The sequence below is a fragment of the Callionymus lyra genome, chromosome 14 (assembly GCF_982586985.1).
Source record: "Callionymus lyra chromosome 14, fCalLyr1.hap1.1, whole genome shotgun sequence".
NCBI lineage: Eukaryota > Metazoa > Chordata > Actinopteri > Syngnathiformes > Callionymidae > Callionymus > Callionymus lyra.
The window spans coordinates 3862218-3879240 of NC_141831.1; the positions used below are offsets into that span (position 1 = coordinate 3862218).

Genomic DNA, 17023 nt, shown 5'->3' on the forward strand with positions numbered 1-17023 from the left:
AATTTGGTTAATCTTTTTTTTTTTTTTTAAAGTAAGACAAATTTTTCTGGGACTCTCTGGACACGTGTGCTGGAGCATCGTGTCGTTGTTGGCGGTCAAACGACTGCTGACAGGTGGATGTCCAGAAGACTGGTTGGATGACAACAACTGACCTGACCGACGTGTACTTTCAGGTATCTATAATCAAGGTACATGGAAAGTACCTGCGTTTCACCCTCAAGCGAGGAGCGAGTGTTTCATTACACTGGACTGCCGTTCAGCTACTCCCTGGCGCTCAGGACCTCCACAAACTGTGTGGAGGCAGCACTGGAACCAATGAGAGCAAGTGGGGTGAGGATCTTGACCTATCTGGATGACTGGTTGATCCAATCCAGGTCAGAAGCAGGGAGTCAAATGGTTTGGCCGTATCAGGCTAGATCCTAAGCAGGACCAAGGTTGAAAAGTGCGCCTTCCCGCACAGGTTTTTGCAGGACATCCAGTTATCGAACCCTCAACCTGAAGCGGAAAGTTCCCTTTAGGTTGCATCCCCGTTACACTCAGTTGTTCACAGACGCATCCCTGCCAGGTTGGGGAGGCCCTTCAGGTCAGATCTTCGCCAGCAGGATATGGAACAGACGGGTGTCCAGACACATCTACATGCTAGAGTTAAAAGCATTTCACAACGTCCTGCTTCACCTCTCTCCCCAACTGTCACAGTCCAACGTCCTAGTGCGGTCAGACAGCTCCACCGCCATGGCGCATGTGAATTGCCAGGGAAGATGTAGGATCCCCAGCTCTTCTGATTGTGGCAAATAAGAATTAGCTGTGGGCAGACCGTCACCTGCTTTCTCTCAGAGCTCAGCATGTTCCGGGCGCGCTGTATGTAGTAGCAGACAGACTATCAAGGGGGGCTGTCCAGGGCTTTGGATTGCCCTGCAGTAGGCGTGGACACTTTGGCTTACTCGAAGTTGGCCGGCCAGGCTACTGTTCGCCTTCCCTCCTCCGCGACTCCTCCTACCCTTGATTCGGAGAGCAAAGCAGGAGCGTTTGAGGTTAATAGCGGTGGAACCGTACTCCCTTGGAGCACTACGGTTCCTGGAACTTGCGCAGATGGCAGTCGGCAGCCCATGGGCTATCCCTTGGACTCCAGTTGCTCTGTGTCCTGATACCCACAAAGAGAGAGAACTAGCTTTGTGCTCTCTCCATTAGTCTGACTGAAAACACTGTTGCTGGAAGCTCGACGTCACCAAAAGAAGTAGAACCACTGAGTCATTGCGTTCATAACTTCAGGTTCTACGATTGGTGCGAAGCCCTCTAACCATGTCACTCAGCTGCCGCCTTTCTCAGCTGAGTTTTCAGTGGGAGTAAGTCGAGGATAAACTAATAGCAAAGCGGTTTGAGGGCTTCAGACCAATCGTAGAACCTGAAGTTATGAAAGCAATAACTCTGGGATAATAAAAGCCAGAGAGTCCTGTCAGGCCACGCCTCTTCACTGGAACAGAAACCGAAGACTTATCAAGAAATAAAGGCACAATGAAGACGAGAGGAGACAGAACATGTTTACTCTGCAGATGTTTTCAACGTGGATCAGAACATGAGACCAGGCAAAGGTCAACTTCCAGCGTCTGTGGGTCAGACGTGCAGACGTCTGCGGGTCCAACAGTCTCAGAGTCAACAAACCTCTGCCCAACACGATGGCATGAGATCAGAGGAACAGGAAGAAAAACGTTCCTAGGATTTCCAGGAATAGTTCGACTGAATCCGTCTTGAGTTTGACGTCAACGTGGAACAGTGTTGAGGAACAACTACTGTGTGAGTCGAACCTCGACTGCAGATCAACAGAAAAACTGTATTTTCACCATCACAAGGAAAATAAGAATCAGGAACAAAGCCACTTGGATTAGTTTGGTCGTGATTTAAGAAGACAACATTTTTCATATACGTGAGAAGAAAACATGGAACTGGATCTTCCTGGATCGTAGTTCAACACGTTTGGTTGTTTTGGGAAATGAACGGCTTTGGTTGGTCGAGCGTGGAAACTTGTAGGATTAGAATGAAATTCTTTCCACTGGATTATGCAGCGAAAGCCGGAGGATGGAGAGATAACGAAGGAGTGAGACGTCAGGATCGATGGACGATGATTCTTTTACAGACGTCAGCGATTCCATCACATGTTATAGTTATTATTCAATATTTATCTGGTCTTGACAAGTGAAAACTGACCGAGTCTAAATGATTATTGTAGAATTTTCTGTTTTCGTTTAAACGTTTCACTTCTTTAGATCCTCAAGGTCATGAAAGGCTATTTAGCGACTGTTTTATGTTTACTACGTCCACGTAGCCGCATGCACTGTAAACAACAAGGCAACTTAAATATCAGCTCAACTCAAAACTTTAACCCCCAAAAACAACTTCACTTTCTTAGTGAAATATTTGTCATTATTTGTTAGTTTTTTGTATTAAACGTCTATTTAGTTGGATTTTAACACTGAAACAGTTATATAATTATTACATTTATATGTTGACCCTTTAATGTTATTTCTCTTATTTAATGACTTTATTTAAAGTGACGTGTGAAAAAAAAGCATTATCTAGTTTTCAACAATATATTTATATATATTTTCATTTCACATTTCACTTTATATTTCATATTTAATCGATTTAATTCTTACTGCCGTCAGCACAATAAAGTCGTGTTAACGAAGCTCAACTTCCTTCTGATCAGTTCATCAATACAATCGATGGATCCTCGTTCACTGAAACTTTATCGACTATGTATTCAAATCTCTGGTAACGAACTCGGCGAGTCATCGTCAGTTAAATTTGAAGGTTCAGTTTTCACTCGCCGTCAGTTTGAATTTTAAATAATTGAATTAAAAATATATGAATTTCTTTTTATACACAGTGTTCGATTTTCTTGTTCCAATATTTAATAAAGTTATTTTTTTCGAAATAAGTTTTATTTTTTATTCATAGTTTTTTTAATTTAACGTATAAATGTTGGTCTAATAGTGACACAAGACATGACCAATCGAGTACCGAGCTCCTGGATCACGTTCTCTTACGTCGCCAATTCAAACTTTTAAAACATTAGTTAATAAATTAAATTATTTAAAAAACGCTTCAAACCTTTTTCAATAAAATAATTGTGAACATTTGAAGTCAAATCAAAACATTAAATATAGAAACTATTGACTTGAATTATTCAACTAAAAAATAATTCAACGGTTAAAAAAAAGTCAATAATTAATTTAATTACATTTCAAATGTAAAATTCAATTTAAATATTGTGATGACACTGAAAAACTTCCATCCATTGATTTGAATCAAAACTGACCTGAACAAAAACATCAGGATTATTTCAACTTTGACCTTCAAACATGATTCGGATCCCCGCGAAGAAGATTTCGGGATCAACCGTCTCTCGCCGGGACCCGGGTCAGAGCTCGGTCTTGATCCTGTGCATCAGGTCCTTCTGGTCCACCATGTGGCTCTGTCGGCTCCAGCGATGGTAGGCCAGCAGCGCGATGTTCTTGGCGGCCACCGCGCTCATCTCCATGGCGCTGGCCGCCCACTCCACGCCGTTCAGGTAGTAGAGGTTCGGGTGAAGCTCCACGGGCGGGAGGCGGCGGCTGCTGCTGTAGTCGGGGTACGCCTGCCACTCCGTCACCTGCACCGAGTAGTACGACCTGCACGGACACGTGACCCAGGATGTGGTCGAGTCGTTACACTTTAATGAACCGTCTCACTTCTACTCCAGAGTTAATGTTAAACCTTTTTTTTTTTTAGATGTTGGCGTCACACAAGGATCGCTAATGGGCCCTCTTCATTTTTAACCCGTTTCATGGAACTACCTCAGTGACGTCAAAATACTAAATTATTTAACATTTTTATTTTAAATTTCAACTTATGTTTAACTTTTAAATCACTTTAGTTAAACTAAAAAAAAGTAGTTGATAAGAAAATAAAGGAGAAATTATAATAAAATATTAACTGTTATGAAAGTTATGAAAGACTAATAATAATAATAATAAAAACTTTATTGGTAAATACTAGAATCAATTCATTAAATGTTTTTCCTTTAATATAAAAAATACATTTCTTTTATATTTTGTTTTTATATCAATTATTATTCGCATTTAAAAGTAAATAATAAAGACATTAAGAGTCAATAATAATAATAATAATAATAACACAAGTCAATAATCCACAATATAGAGAAATGTTAATAGTTATAAATACCACTAAAATCAATTAACCTTTAATATTATTATTTATTTTTTATTGTAATTTTTCCTATTATTTCAGTTATTTTTCTTTCAGAAATATTATTATTATCATTAACCCTCGTGTCTCAGCGTCAACCACCTTTATTTTTATTTTAAAGCATTTAATCATGTTTTTTAATCATTTAATTCAACCATTTATATATTGTAAGCTGTTTATTACTATTTATTATATTTTAAATAATTAAAAAAAACGTTCTTAATTCAAAACCTTTGAATCGACTGTATTTTAAATTCAGTATATATGCTGGTGTAATAGAGTCACCAGACTAAACCAACAGAGCACCGAGCTACTGGATCTTTCGGCCAATCATGTGACGCACAGACGATCATGTGACGATCTCGAAAAACTGGTCAATTCTAAACAACGGTAAGATTCAGATTTTTGCAGCTAATGGTATTTTCTTTACATGTCGGTGTGAATTAAAGTGAGAGCGAGTGACTCTGGGCTCGACTGGTTTGGTCTGGTGAGACGGCAACATCACAACAAATAACTCCTTTAAGAAACATCTTAAGACGTTTCTATTTGTTCAGGCTTTTCCTTGAATTTCTCGAACTCCTGTGTTGTTCTCGGTGTTGTCTTGATCTTTAAAGTATGTACTGTTTTGAGTATTGTTTTGATTGTTAAAGCGCTTTGTGACCCTGGTCTTGAAAAGCGCTATATAAATAAATATTACTTACTTACTTACTTACTTACAAACCTTTTTATATAGAATTTTAAAGCATTCAAATGATTTAATTAAATTATTTGAACGAGTGCAAAGATCGATTCCAAAAAAAAGTATTGAAATGCTAAACATGTGCTCAATGTGGTGACGCCACTGATGACCTTGGCTCCGACGTGAGTCTGAAGGGTCTGACCTGAACAGGGTCTTCAGCTGGTTCTTGTCCAGGGGTCTCGGGGAGAAGACCTTGTAGACGCCGGCCTCCTGCGGCTGCTTGCGGCGGAAGCCGACGGAGACGTTGACGGGACAGACGCTGCTCACGCTGTTGAAGAAGAGCGCCGGCGCCTCCGTGGTCAGAACGCTGGCGAAGGGGAAGAGGCGAGGGTCGGGGAAGCCGAAGAAGGAGGTGTTGAGGTAACCGTGGACGACGGTCGCCACGGTGCCGCGGAAGCTGCCGTCCTGCAGGTCGGCGGGAGGAGAGAAGCCCGTGAAGCGAACGCCGGCGCCCACGTCGGCCTGCAGGGGCGTCGCCATGACGACGATGTCGTAGACCTCCGACGCCGACCCCGACGCCGAGGAGAAGAAGAGCTGGTACTGCTGCAGGTCGCCTGAGGGGAGAAGAACCAGATGTTCTCCACTGTTTATGGTTTAGAATGAAAGGTCGATTTTTAATTAGATCGTTTATTCAAAAATGGAATATTTTAAACAATGTACATATAAAGTTTGATATATTTTAATTACAATAATTACAACATGTTTTTTTCTTTTAAATTCCATATAATAAATGTTGTTATAATAGTGAAACAATGTAGAAAATGTATTTTTCAATTTTTGGAATTAAAATATTAAACTATGTGTTGAAAAAAAGTTTTCATTCGATGATTTTTTAAAAAAAGAAAATTCAACCTCACAATATGTAAATTATTTAATACAAATATTCAATAGTAAGTATAATAGAAACTTATTAAACCTTTCAATTTACACATTTTTGTATTAAATTTAAGTATTTTTTATTATTAGAATATCAAACTCTACGTGTTAAAATAAGTTAATTCACTAAGAAAATATTAAAATATATATAAATATTCAATACATTTACTATTATTAAAAATAAAAATAAGAAATGATTACAAAAATTCAAAGTTTCAACAATTGAAATGTTCAATTAAATATTATAATATCTAATGAAATACTTTAAAAAAACAGGTGGTGGAGTACCCGAGTAGACGGAGGAGACCGAGTCCACTTGAGCCTGCAGCAGGTTCGCGTTCGCCATCTTCAGAAGTCCAGAACACACCAGCTTGTTTCCTCCTTCCACCGACCACAGGTTGTTCTGCACGCCCGCCAGAGACACGGCACCTGACGCACACGTTAAGTTAAGATAAGTTAAGATAAGATAAGTCAAGATGGATAAGAGAAGACAAGTTAAGATAAGATAAGTCAAGATAGATAAGAAAAGATACGACAACTTAGTATAAGTTGAGGTAAGTTAAGATCAGACAAGTTAAGATAAGTATGTATTAGTTAAGATAAGACACTGACCGACATAGTTAAGTTAAGATAAGAACATATAAGTTAAGTTAGGATAAGATAGTATAAGTTATGATAAGACACTGTCCCTGACCGACAGTTAAGTTAAGATAAGAAAGTATAAGTAAAGATAAGATAGAATACGTTAAGATAAGTTAGTTTAAGTTGCGATAAGTAAGTATAAGTTAAGTTAAGATAGTATAAGTTAAATTAAGATAGTATAAGTTAAGATAAGATAGTATAAGATAAGATAAGAAAGTATAAAATAAGATAAGATATTATAAGTTAAGATAAGTTAGTATAAGTTAAGTTAATTTAGTAAGGTAAGGTAAGGTAAAACTTTATTGATCCCTCAGGAGGTCTCCTTAAGATAAGAAAGTATAAGTTAAGACAGTTAATATAGTATAGGTTAAGATAGGAAAGTATAAGTTAAGATAAGTTAGTATAAGTTAAGATAAGAAAGTATAAGTTAAGACAAGTTAGTATAAGTTAAGTTAAGAAATCATAAGTTAAGATAAGAAATCATAAGTTAAGATAAGAAAGTATAAGTTAAGATAAGTTAGTATAAGTTAAGTTAAGATAATATAAGTTAAGATAGGAAAGTATAAGTTAAGATAAGTTAGTATAAGTTAAGTTAAGATAGTATAAGTTAAGATAAGAAATTATAAGTTAAGATAAGTTAGTATAAGTTAATATAGTACAAGTTAAGTTAAGATAAGAAAGTATAAGTTAAGATAAGTTAGTATAAGTTAAGTTAAGATAGTATAAGTTAAGATAGGAAAGTATAAGTTAAGATAAGTTAGTATAAGTTAAGTTAAGATAGTATAAGTTAAGAAGAAAGTATAAGTTAAGATAGTATAAGTTAAGATAAGAAAGTATAAGTTAAGAAAAGAAAGTATAAGTTAAGATAAGTTAGTATAAGTTAAGTTAAGATAGTATAAGTTAAGATAAGAAAGTATAAGTTAAGATAGTATAAGTTAAGATAAGAAAGTATAAGTTAAGATAGTATATGTTAAGATAAGTTAGTATAAGTTAAGTTAAGATAATATAAGTTAAGATAGGAAAGTATAAGTTAAGATAAGTTAGTATAAGTTAAGTTAAGATAGTATAAGTTAAGATAAGAAATTATAAGTTAAGATAAGTTAGTATAAGTTAATATAGTACAAGTTAAGTTAAGATAAGAAAGTATAAGTTAAGATAAGTTAGTATAAGTTAAGTTAAGATAGTATAAGTTAAGATAGGAAAGTATAAGTTAAGATAAGTTAGTATAAGTTAAGTTAAGATAGTATAAGTTAAGAAGAAAGTATAAGTTAAGATAGTATAAGTTAAGATAAGAAAGTATAAGTTAAGAAAAGAAAGTATAAGTTAAGATAAGTTAGTGTAAGTTAAGTTAAGATAGTATAAGTTAAGATAAGAAAGTACAAGTTAAGATAGTATAAGTTAAGTTAAGATAGTATAAGTTCATATAGTATAAGTTAAGATAAGTAAGTATAAGTTAAGTTAAGATAGTATAAGTTAAGATAAGTTAGTATAAGTTAAGTTAAGATAGTATAAGTTAAGATAAGAAAGTATAAGTTAAGATAGTATAAGTTAAGTTAAGATAGTATAAGTTCATATAGTATAAGTTAAGATAAGTAAGTATAAGTTAAGATAAGATAGTATAAGTTAAGATAAGAAAGTATAAGTTAAGATAGTATAAGTTAAGATAAGAAAGTATAAGTTAAGTTAAGATAGTATAAGTTAAGATAAGTAAGCATAAGTTAAGTTAAGATAGTATAAGTTAAGATAAGAAAGTATAAGTTCAGATCACTGACCAACAAAGGCAGGGATGCTGACGTTCTGACCGTAGTTGACCCTCATGACAGGAGCGATGACCTCGTCGATGAAGCGCTGAGAGACACCGAGCTCCAGCAGAGAGTCTGACAGCGAACGACGCGTCATGTTGATGAAACCACTTCCACCGAGAGAGTCCAGGAGCTCCTGCACAGAAGTGAAGGCGTAACCGTGAGCCTGGTACTTGTAGATCCTGGAATATATCGATTATTAATAATGTTATTATTATCATTATTATTATTATGACTATTATTATTATTGTTATTATTGTTATTATTTTCATTATCATTATCATTATTATTTTCATTATCATTATTATTATTTATATTATTATTTATATTATTATTATTTTTATTATTATTATTATTGTTATTGTTATTCATGTAGATCCAAACATTCAACAGTTTATTCATCCATCCATCATCCATCCATCCACCCATCATCCACCCATCCATCCATCATCCACCCATCATCCATCCATCCATCCATCATCCACCCATCATCCATCCATCCATCCATCCATCCATCCATCCATCATCCACCCATCATCCATCCATCCATCATCCACCCATCCATCCATCATCCACCCATCATCCATCCATCCATCCATCATCCATCCATCCATCCATCCACCCATCATCCATCCATCCATCCATCCATCCACCCATCATCCATCCATCCATCCATCATCCACCCATCATCCATCCATCCATCATCCACCCATCCATCATCCATCCATCCATCCATCATCCACCCATCCATCATCCACCCATCATCCATCCATCCATCCATCCATCCATCATCCACCCATCATCCATCCATCCATCCATCCATCTATATTGTTTTACCTCATGAACTTCTCCATGATCATCCATCATCCATCCATCCATCCATCAATATTGTTTTACCTCATGAACTTCTCCATGATCATCCATCATCCATCCATCCATCATCCACCCATCATCCATCCATCATCCACCCATCATCCATCCATCCATCATCCACCCATCCATCATCCACCCATCATCCACCCATCCATCCATCCATCCATCATCCACCCATCCATCATCCACCCATCATCCATCCATCCATCATCCACCCATCATCCATCCATCCATCATCCATCCATCCATCCACCCATCATCCATCATCCATCATCCATCCACCCATCCATCCATCCATCATCCACCCATCCATCCATCCATCCATCATCCACCCATCCATCATCCACCCATCATCCATCCATCCATCATCCACCCATCCATCATCCACCCATCATCCATCCATCCATCATCCACCCATCATCCATCCATCCATCCATCCATCCATCTATATTGTTTTACCTCATGAACTTCTCCATGATTTCTTCCACCCACATCTGCAGTCGTATGAAGCTGATACCGTAGCGCCACCAGAGCCTGAACAGGTCCAGCAGGTACCAGTCCGTCTCCTCCAGGATCACCTGCTCGTGGTCGAACACGGCCGTCTTCCCCGCGACGCCGCGGCGATACTTCAGACCTTCAGAGACAAACACGACGGTGACAACAAACCATCTTTCAAATGTTCCCTCTGCTTCGGTGCCGACCCAGCATCTTGACGAACTCCTGCATGTGGAGGTTCAGGGAGTGGATGATGGAGCCTCCCGACTCGTAGTCCTGATGATTGACAGTCACCGTGGCCAGGCGACCTCCGACCTCTCCCTTCTCGTACACGTCGATCTGGACCTCGGGGCCGAAGTGCTGCCGCAGGAAGTGGGCGGTGGCGCTGCCGCCGATCCCGGCTCCCACGACGGCTGCACAAGAGTGTGTGTTCACCGGGTGTGTGTTGAATACATGTGTGTAACAACATGTGTAACAACATGTGTAACAACATGTGTGACCTAATGTTTGTTTGTGACAGGTTTTATAGTTTTACATTTTTATTCCCGTTGTGTTATAAACTAAATATTTTTATAACTTAATCTTGCTTTTTTATTTTATTTGAATTTTTGGCACAAGATACTATTGTTTTCCAAGATTGTATTTTGTATCTTCTATTTGATCAAGATTGTATTTTTTTTTTATTAATATATATAACATTTTGGAGAATTGTATTTTTGTATTTTCATCAAGATTCTATTTTTTATTTTATTTTATCAATAATATCAATGTATTTTTGTATCTTTTATTTATTCAAAATCATATTTTATATTGTGAAAATTTGTAAAATTGTATAATTATATTTTTTAATCGAAAAATGTATTTTATATATAGATTTTTTATAGATTTTATCAAGATTCTATTTATTATTTTATTATTATTTGACACTTGGAAAAATTGTAATTTTGTATTTTATATTTTTTATCAAGATTGTATTTTTAAAGAGTGAGACTTTGTCTAAATGTTATTTTTGTATTTTATCAACACATTTAAAGTGTAAAAATTATTTTCCAAAGGAAAATCCTTGAATGATAAAATGAACACGACATCATTGTAAAAAGTCTACTCCAGAGTTTAATAATAATAATAAATAAAGAATAATAACAATAAATAAAGAATAATAATAATAATAATAAATGAAGAATAACAATAATAAATACAGAATAATAACAATAAATAAAGAATAATAATAATAATAATAATAATAATAATAATAATAAATGAAGAATAACAATAATAAATACAGAATAATAACAATAAATAAAGAATAATAATAATAATAATAATAATAATAAATGAAGAATAACAATAATAAATACAGAATAATAACAATAAATAAAGAATAATAATAATAATAATAATAATAATAAATGAAGAATAACAATAATAAATACAGAATAATAACAATAAATAAAGAATAATAATAAAAAAGTAATAATAATAATAAATAAGGAATAATAATAATAAATAAATAATAATAAGTATAAATAAAGAATAATAAGAATAAATAAGGAATAATAAGAATAAATAAAGAACATTAACAATAAATAAATAATAATAATAAATAAGGAATTATAACAATAAATAAAGAATAATAAAAATAAATAAGGAATAATGATAATAAATAAGGAATAATGATAATAAATAAAGAATATTAAAAATAAATAAAGAATAATAAGAATAAATAAAGAATAATAAGAATAAATAAAGATTAATAAGAATAAATAAATAATAATAATAATAAATAAAGAATAATAAGAATAAATAAAGAATAATAACAATAGATAAAGAATAATAACAACAAATAAAGAATAATAACAATACATAAAGATTAATAAGAATAAATACAGAATAATAATAATAAATAAAGAATAATAATAATAAATAAAGAATAATAAGAATAAATAAAGATTAATAAGAATAAATAAAGATTAATAAGAATAAATAAAGAATAATAAGAATAAATAAAGAATAATAAGAATAGATAAAGAATAACAACAACAAAAAAAGACTAATTCTCACCGATCTTTGACGCAGGAACTGCTTCATCTCTCGGCTCTTCGTCGGCAGAGATGGTCAGAAACAGCAGGACGAGCAAGAAAACACTGGCAGCCATTGTAGCCGCAGATCAACGCAGTGCGGAGGTTGAGACTCACAGCGTCACTTTAGCTGCGCAGAGTCTCGAGCTGTGCAGAGAAATCATGTTTTAAAACACAAGCAACACTTTTAACTCGATAAATGTCTTAGAATGACGCTAAAATGGCGTCAAAGATGAACGTTTGGCAGCAGCGTTGCACAGCGAACGCCGCACATCTTCTTCCGGCAATATCACGTGATCGCGTATTGAACCAATCACAGCTAAGGTCGTCGAAAGGTCACGATAACGGTTCGTTTAGAATAAGACAGAGGTGTGAATTTTTAACATGAATTTAAAGATGAATAAAACTTAGAACAAAATTAAGAAAAGGCTATTTTAAAGTATTCAAAACATTTCACTAATACATTAACTTACTGAAATTAACAGTATATGTCAATTCTGTTAAGATAAACTATTTGTTATTTGATTGACACAAAACAAACTATTATACAATTAAGATAAATATTAATGTTCTGCTAAAAGTGTTTTATATAAAAACTAAGATAAAATTCATCTTATAAATATCTAACTCATCCTAAGCCAATATTAAAATAAGTTAAATTCATTTTTTTTAAATTAAAAAACAATATATATTACAATTTTAACAAATGTTTTAGTATTGAAAGTATTAATTTGAAATAAAGTTAAAATAGAGAGCAATTCATATTAATGACTGATACAGCAGCTTCAAATCTATATATATATATATATATACTGTATATATATTTTGTATTATACAATTTATTGTATACACAATTGTTGTTTAATATTTAAGTGAAATTAAATGCATCTTTTTTTAATTTTTGTTTTTAAATATATTTTTGTCATCTTTGATCAGATGGTCATGTTTTCAGATCCATCTTGTATAGAAGTGATGTATGTACGTCTTGTTTTTAAACAAATGTAATTGAATCGTTATAATAAACAACTAGATAACAACTAGAAAGAGTTCATTTCCTGAACAAAATGCAGTGTGAATGCTGACGAGTAGTAGTAGAATTAGTAGTAAAAGTAGAAGTAATCGTAGTATTAGTATAAGTAGTAGTGGAAGTTTTAGTGGATTTAGTAGTAAAAGTAGAAGTAGTAGTGGAAGTAGTAGTATAAGTAGTAGTGGAAGTTTTAGTGGAATTAGTAGTAAAAGTAGAAGTAGTAGTAGAAGTAGTGGAAGTTTTAGGAGAATTAGTAGTAAAAGTAGAAGTAGTAGTGGCAGTTTTAGTGGAATTAGTACTAAAAGTAGAAGTAGTAGTGGAAGTAGTAGTAGTAGTGGAAGCTGTAGTGGAATTAGTAGTAAAAGTAGAAGTAGTAGTGGAAGTTTTAGTGGAATTAGTAGTATAAGTAGTAGGTCAAAGTGGAAGGAGTTTAAAAAACATGAGTTGAAGATTTTCCCCATTTAAATTAATGGGGTAGAAAAAGAGGAATAAAAGAAAGAGTGGAAGAGATAAAAGAAAGATAGAATATAGTCCGCATTTTGGAAACGAGCTGAATTGACAAAAGTTTGAACGATTCAAATCGGATAACATTTTTGGGAGAAGCGGCACAAAGTTTGGGTCAGAAGAAAACTCTGTGACGCTTCAAGTCCCTCAAACACAAACAGACTCAAGATCAGTTTCTACTCTCAGCTATACGTGAAGTGAACAAACACAAATAAGGATCAATAAAGACATCTTGAAAAAACGTTTTTAAACGTCTTTTTAAACTTCTTTGATATTTTACTTGAAACGTGTCGTCATGTGCACCGTCTGGAAGATGAACTTTCATTTGGTTGAACTATGACAATGACAATAGATTCTGACTGTGATTCATTCAGTGCAGAAGGAGAAGAAATGATGAAACATAATTATGGTTCATTTATCTTCACACACACACAACACAACATGTGTTTGTTATAGAACAAAACATTGATTCATACATGTTCATAAATTCAGCTTTAACTCGTCAGATGAACATCGAGGTTCAACAACGACCAGCATCAGAATAAGATCTATAAGAATCACGGTTACAAACAGTCAATCAGTGAAAGTGATGAAAACTTCACTTCATCAGAGGAAAGATGTTCAACTATATTTAGTGTTAAGATAACACCCTCTTGAACAACAGTTGAGGAGAATGATTCCAGTCAACAGCGTGTAAACAACTTATAAGAACGCACACCAGCATGTTTTCAGCTGCGAAGAAGTCGATGAAGAGTCTCGTGTCTTTGTTGGTCTTGAAACTTTGTGGTCCTGACGTCGAGCTCATCTAATCTCTCACTGATAAAAGAGGTAGAAACAAACACACGCGTGTCAACGCATCAGTGACGTGGACGATGATAAACATCGCGGCAGGAAACACTCTCACGTTTGTTGTCTTTGAAATGTTTCGCAAGAATGGTTTTAAAATAAACCTGATGTTAGTATCAGACAGAACTTCTTACATTGGATTGGTTTGTCATCGTGAAGACTTGTGCAGGAAAAACTAACTCATTGTTCCTCGGATGCTTCAGCCATGGTTTTAAAACGGACAAACCAGGAGTCCGTTCCGGTCGCTCCAACACGCCGTCACTTCCTGGTTCTTATACTTCGCTTTATGGAGAGAAAAGGTCAATGCTGAGTGTCACGGGTCGTTTATTCGCCGCTTCAAGTCAAACATAATACAAGCTTTACGATCGATCGGACGTGCTTTCTGCCGGCGACTTTACAATTCAATAGTCCAGGGAGAAACGGTCTCGAACTGTAGAAACATCACTATATTTAAGGCAAATTTCCGGGCCGAGAGGTACTCCCCCTATCGCCATATTGGTTCCTTCAAGCTTCCTGTGCCACGATCCCCTGTGGAGATTCCTTCCTAATTTGTTTCCTTTTATAACCATTCAAATGTTCTTGGGTGGGGGGTTTTGTCTCCTAGCCCCCCCCCTCACGGATGTATACCGCTTCGTTCTTTTTATCCACGACCCCAGGTGTGAAAGGGCAGACAAACAGACGTTTAACTAACTGGTGTCATGTTTCTAATTCTGTTCCAAGCTTGTCTTGAAACAGTGTGTCAGTCTGAGGGAAATGTTGATTGTGAATGTGTATTCAAACGTTTAAACTCTTAGATGAAGCGAGTATACTTTATATTTTGATTATCTTTAAGCGATAATTCAAGTATGGCGTATACATATAGTGTATAATAATTTTAATCTAACAACTATTTTCACGACAAAGTATCAACTTACTGTTAACGTGTGGAGTTTAAACATGTTCAACTACATCTCACGATCAATCAGTAGATTCTGACGTCAAAGCATTGAAACACAAACGATAGTTCGCTCTGATGGTCTGATCCTTCACTAGAAGACACATTGTTGAAGCTCCGCCCACAACCTCTGTTTAGCTCAGTGAGTTAATGGCTCATCTTTTGGAGTGGCGGGTTCAAAACCTGCTGTAGAACTTTTGTCAAGCGATGTCATGTTTTACAATTATCTCACATCTGGTGACACTGACTCTCTTTATAACGTTTGTTTGTAAATTAAAATATAACAAATATTCAATAATGGAAATAAATTCAACCTTTCAATATTCTGATGGCATTGATTTACTTCCATACTTCTGCACTGTTGTGGTTTTATTTGCCACCGATTTAACGCATTTGGCATTTTTTACTGATGTTTACTGACACAGCAGAAGTTGATTTTAAAGAGAATAAACAACATTAAAGGTAAAGATGTTACAAACACACATTAAAAAAACACTTTGTTCTCCTTATCAAGCGTCGACACTGGATTCTCTGGAACATCTTTGTCTCTCATGTTACCAAGAGTTTCTGCTCGTAAACATAACTTTTCTGCCTTTTGACACTGGAAGCAACGAGTTCAACTTCCGGTTGAAGGTTTTCAAAATAATAGAACACGAAACAAAATAAAAGCATTCAAAATCCTTGCATTAACAAGTGTAGAAATGTCAGAAAGATGAGAGACATTTAGAAACACTGTGTTCTCGTGTCAAATACATCATTATTGAAGCAGTCGGTGATGAGATCAGGAAGGAGATTAAAAGGAGATTATTGACCTTGTTTTCTGGAGAAAATGTTTGAAAAGAGAAGAGACATCAGTGAGAAACAGAACCAGACTGAGGAGCAGAAAGAAGGAAAACAGGAAGAAAAAAGTCAGAATAATATGTGACGTAAACTCATCGACTTCATCTCTACACAAAGAAAACTGGAGTCTTTTATTGGAGGTCAATGGTTGAACTTTATTGACACGGAAGAGGAAACAAGAGTCACAATGATTACAAACAAACAGTCAAAGAAAGATTCATCCAAACACTCGTGGATCATGTTGACGCCTCAGAGAGTCTCTGGCTGAACATCTGCTGACGCTGGAGACACTTCCAACATCTCCACTTCCTCCACAGGTGCTGGGAGCTGCTCTCTCCTCCTGCTCCTCTGGACCACAACAACAACAACAACAACAACAACAACAACAACAACACACATCATGAAGATCACAACATTGAGCATCACAGACCGCACTAGATGGTGATCAACCTCTGGCTCTCCGAACATTACAAGGGTCTTAGATGTGAACACACAACGTTCATCTTTCTCAACCACACACCAGAACTCTCCGCTGTGTTCCAGAGAGATGTTAGTGATCACCAGGCTCGTGTCGGAGAGAAAGATTCTGTCTTCTTGTTCTTCATATACATGTGATGTTCTTCCTTCAGTTCTGTTTGTCTTCATGAACCAGAGAATGTAATCAGGCTGTTTCCAGTCACACTGTAGAGTCACGTTCTCTCCTCCAGTGAAGAACACATCAGCAGGCGGGTCAGACTCAGGACACACATACAGGTAGTAATAATCATACTGACCACTGCGATCACAGAGGTATTGACCTGTGTGGTTCAAGGTCAGTGATGGTAACATCAGAGTGTAGTTGTCAATCTTTTCATGTTTCATCAATGAATCAATGATCCACTTGTGTGGTTTGTTTCCACTGAAGTCAGAGCAGTTCAGCTCCAGACTCTCTTCCACCCACCTGTGAATGTAATTATATTGTATAAAAACATGAAACATCTTCAGTAGTTCACAGCTCTGATGGTTCTTCTGCAGACAGTAATAATCGACCCAATCAGAACTTATGTCAAACGTTACCAGAAGAGATGATTTGTTCTTCACTTGCTGTAGTTTGTGTATTGAAGATGTTTCATCATCGATTAA

At 35.4% G+C, this 17023-nt stretch overlaps 2 protein-coding genes across 2 annotated transcripts; both read right to left on the reverse strand.

Annotated features, from left to right (window-relative positions):
- Window positions 1-1524: 1524 nt before the first annotated feature.
- Window positions 1525-12022, reverse strand: pcyox1l (prenylcysteine oxidase 1 like). The gene is made up of 7 exons (XM_087807839.1): window positions 11734-12022; window positions 9879-10085; window positions 9637-9811; window positions 8275-8486; window positions 6149-6289; window positions 5127-5538; window positions 1525-3668 (listed from the first exon to the last, which is right to left on the reverse strand). Exons 1-7 carry the CDS (start codon window positions 11825-11827, stop codon window positions 3419-3421), a joined length of 1491 nt encoding a protein of 496 aa, XP_087663965.1. The 5' UTR covers window positions 11828-12022; the 3' UTR covers window positions 1525-3418.
- A 4128-nt stretch (window positions 12023-16150) lies between these two features.
- LOC148065741 (pregnancy-specific beta-1-glycoprotein 3-like) lies at window positions 16151-16762 on the reverse strand. Its single transcript, XM_087808068.1, has one exon. It carries the CDS (start codon window positions 16760-16762, stop codon window positions 16151-16153), a length of 612 nt encoding a protein of 203 aa, XP_087664194.1.
- Between the last annotated feature and the right edge of the window lie 261 nt (window positions 16763-17023).

Coding starts and splice junctions, on each gene's coding strand:
- pcyox1l (XM_087807839.1), bottom strand. CDS start 11,827: ATGGCTGCCAGTGTTTTCTTGCTCGTCCTGCTGTTTCTGACCATCTCT. Junction 10,086..11,733: donor AGTTCCTGCGTCAAAGATCG/GTGAGAATTAGT, acceptor ACTCTTGTGCAG/CCGTCGTGGGAGCCGGGATC. Junction 6,290..8,274: donor CAGCATCCCTGCCTTTGTTG/GTCAGTGATCTG, acceptor CGTGTGCGTCAG/GTGCCGTGTCTCTGGCGGGC.
- LOC148065741 (XM_087808068.1), bottom strand. CDS start 16,762: ATGAAACATGAAAAGATTGACAACTACACTCTGATGTTACCATCACTG.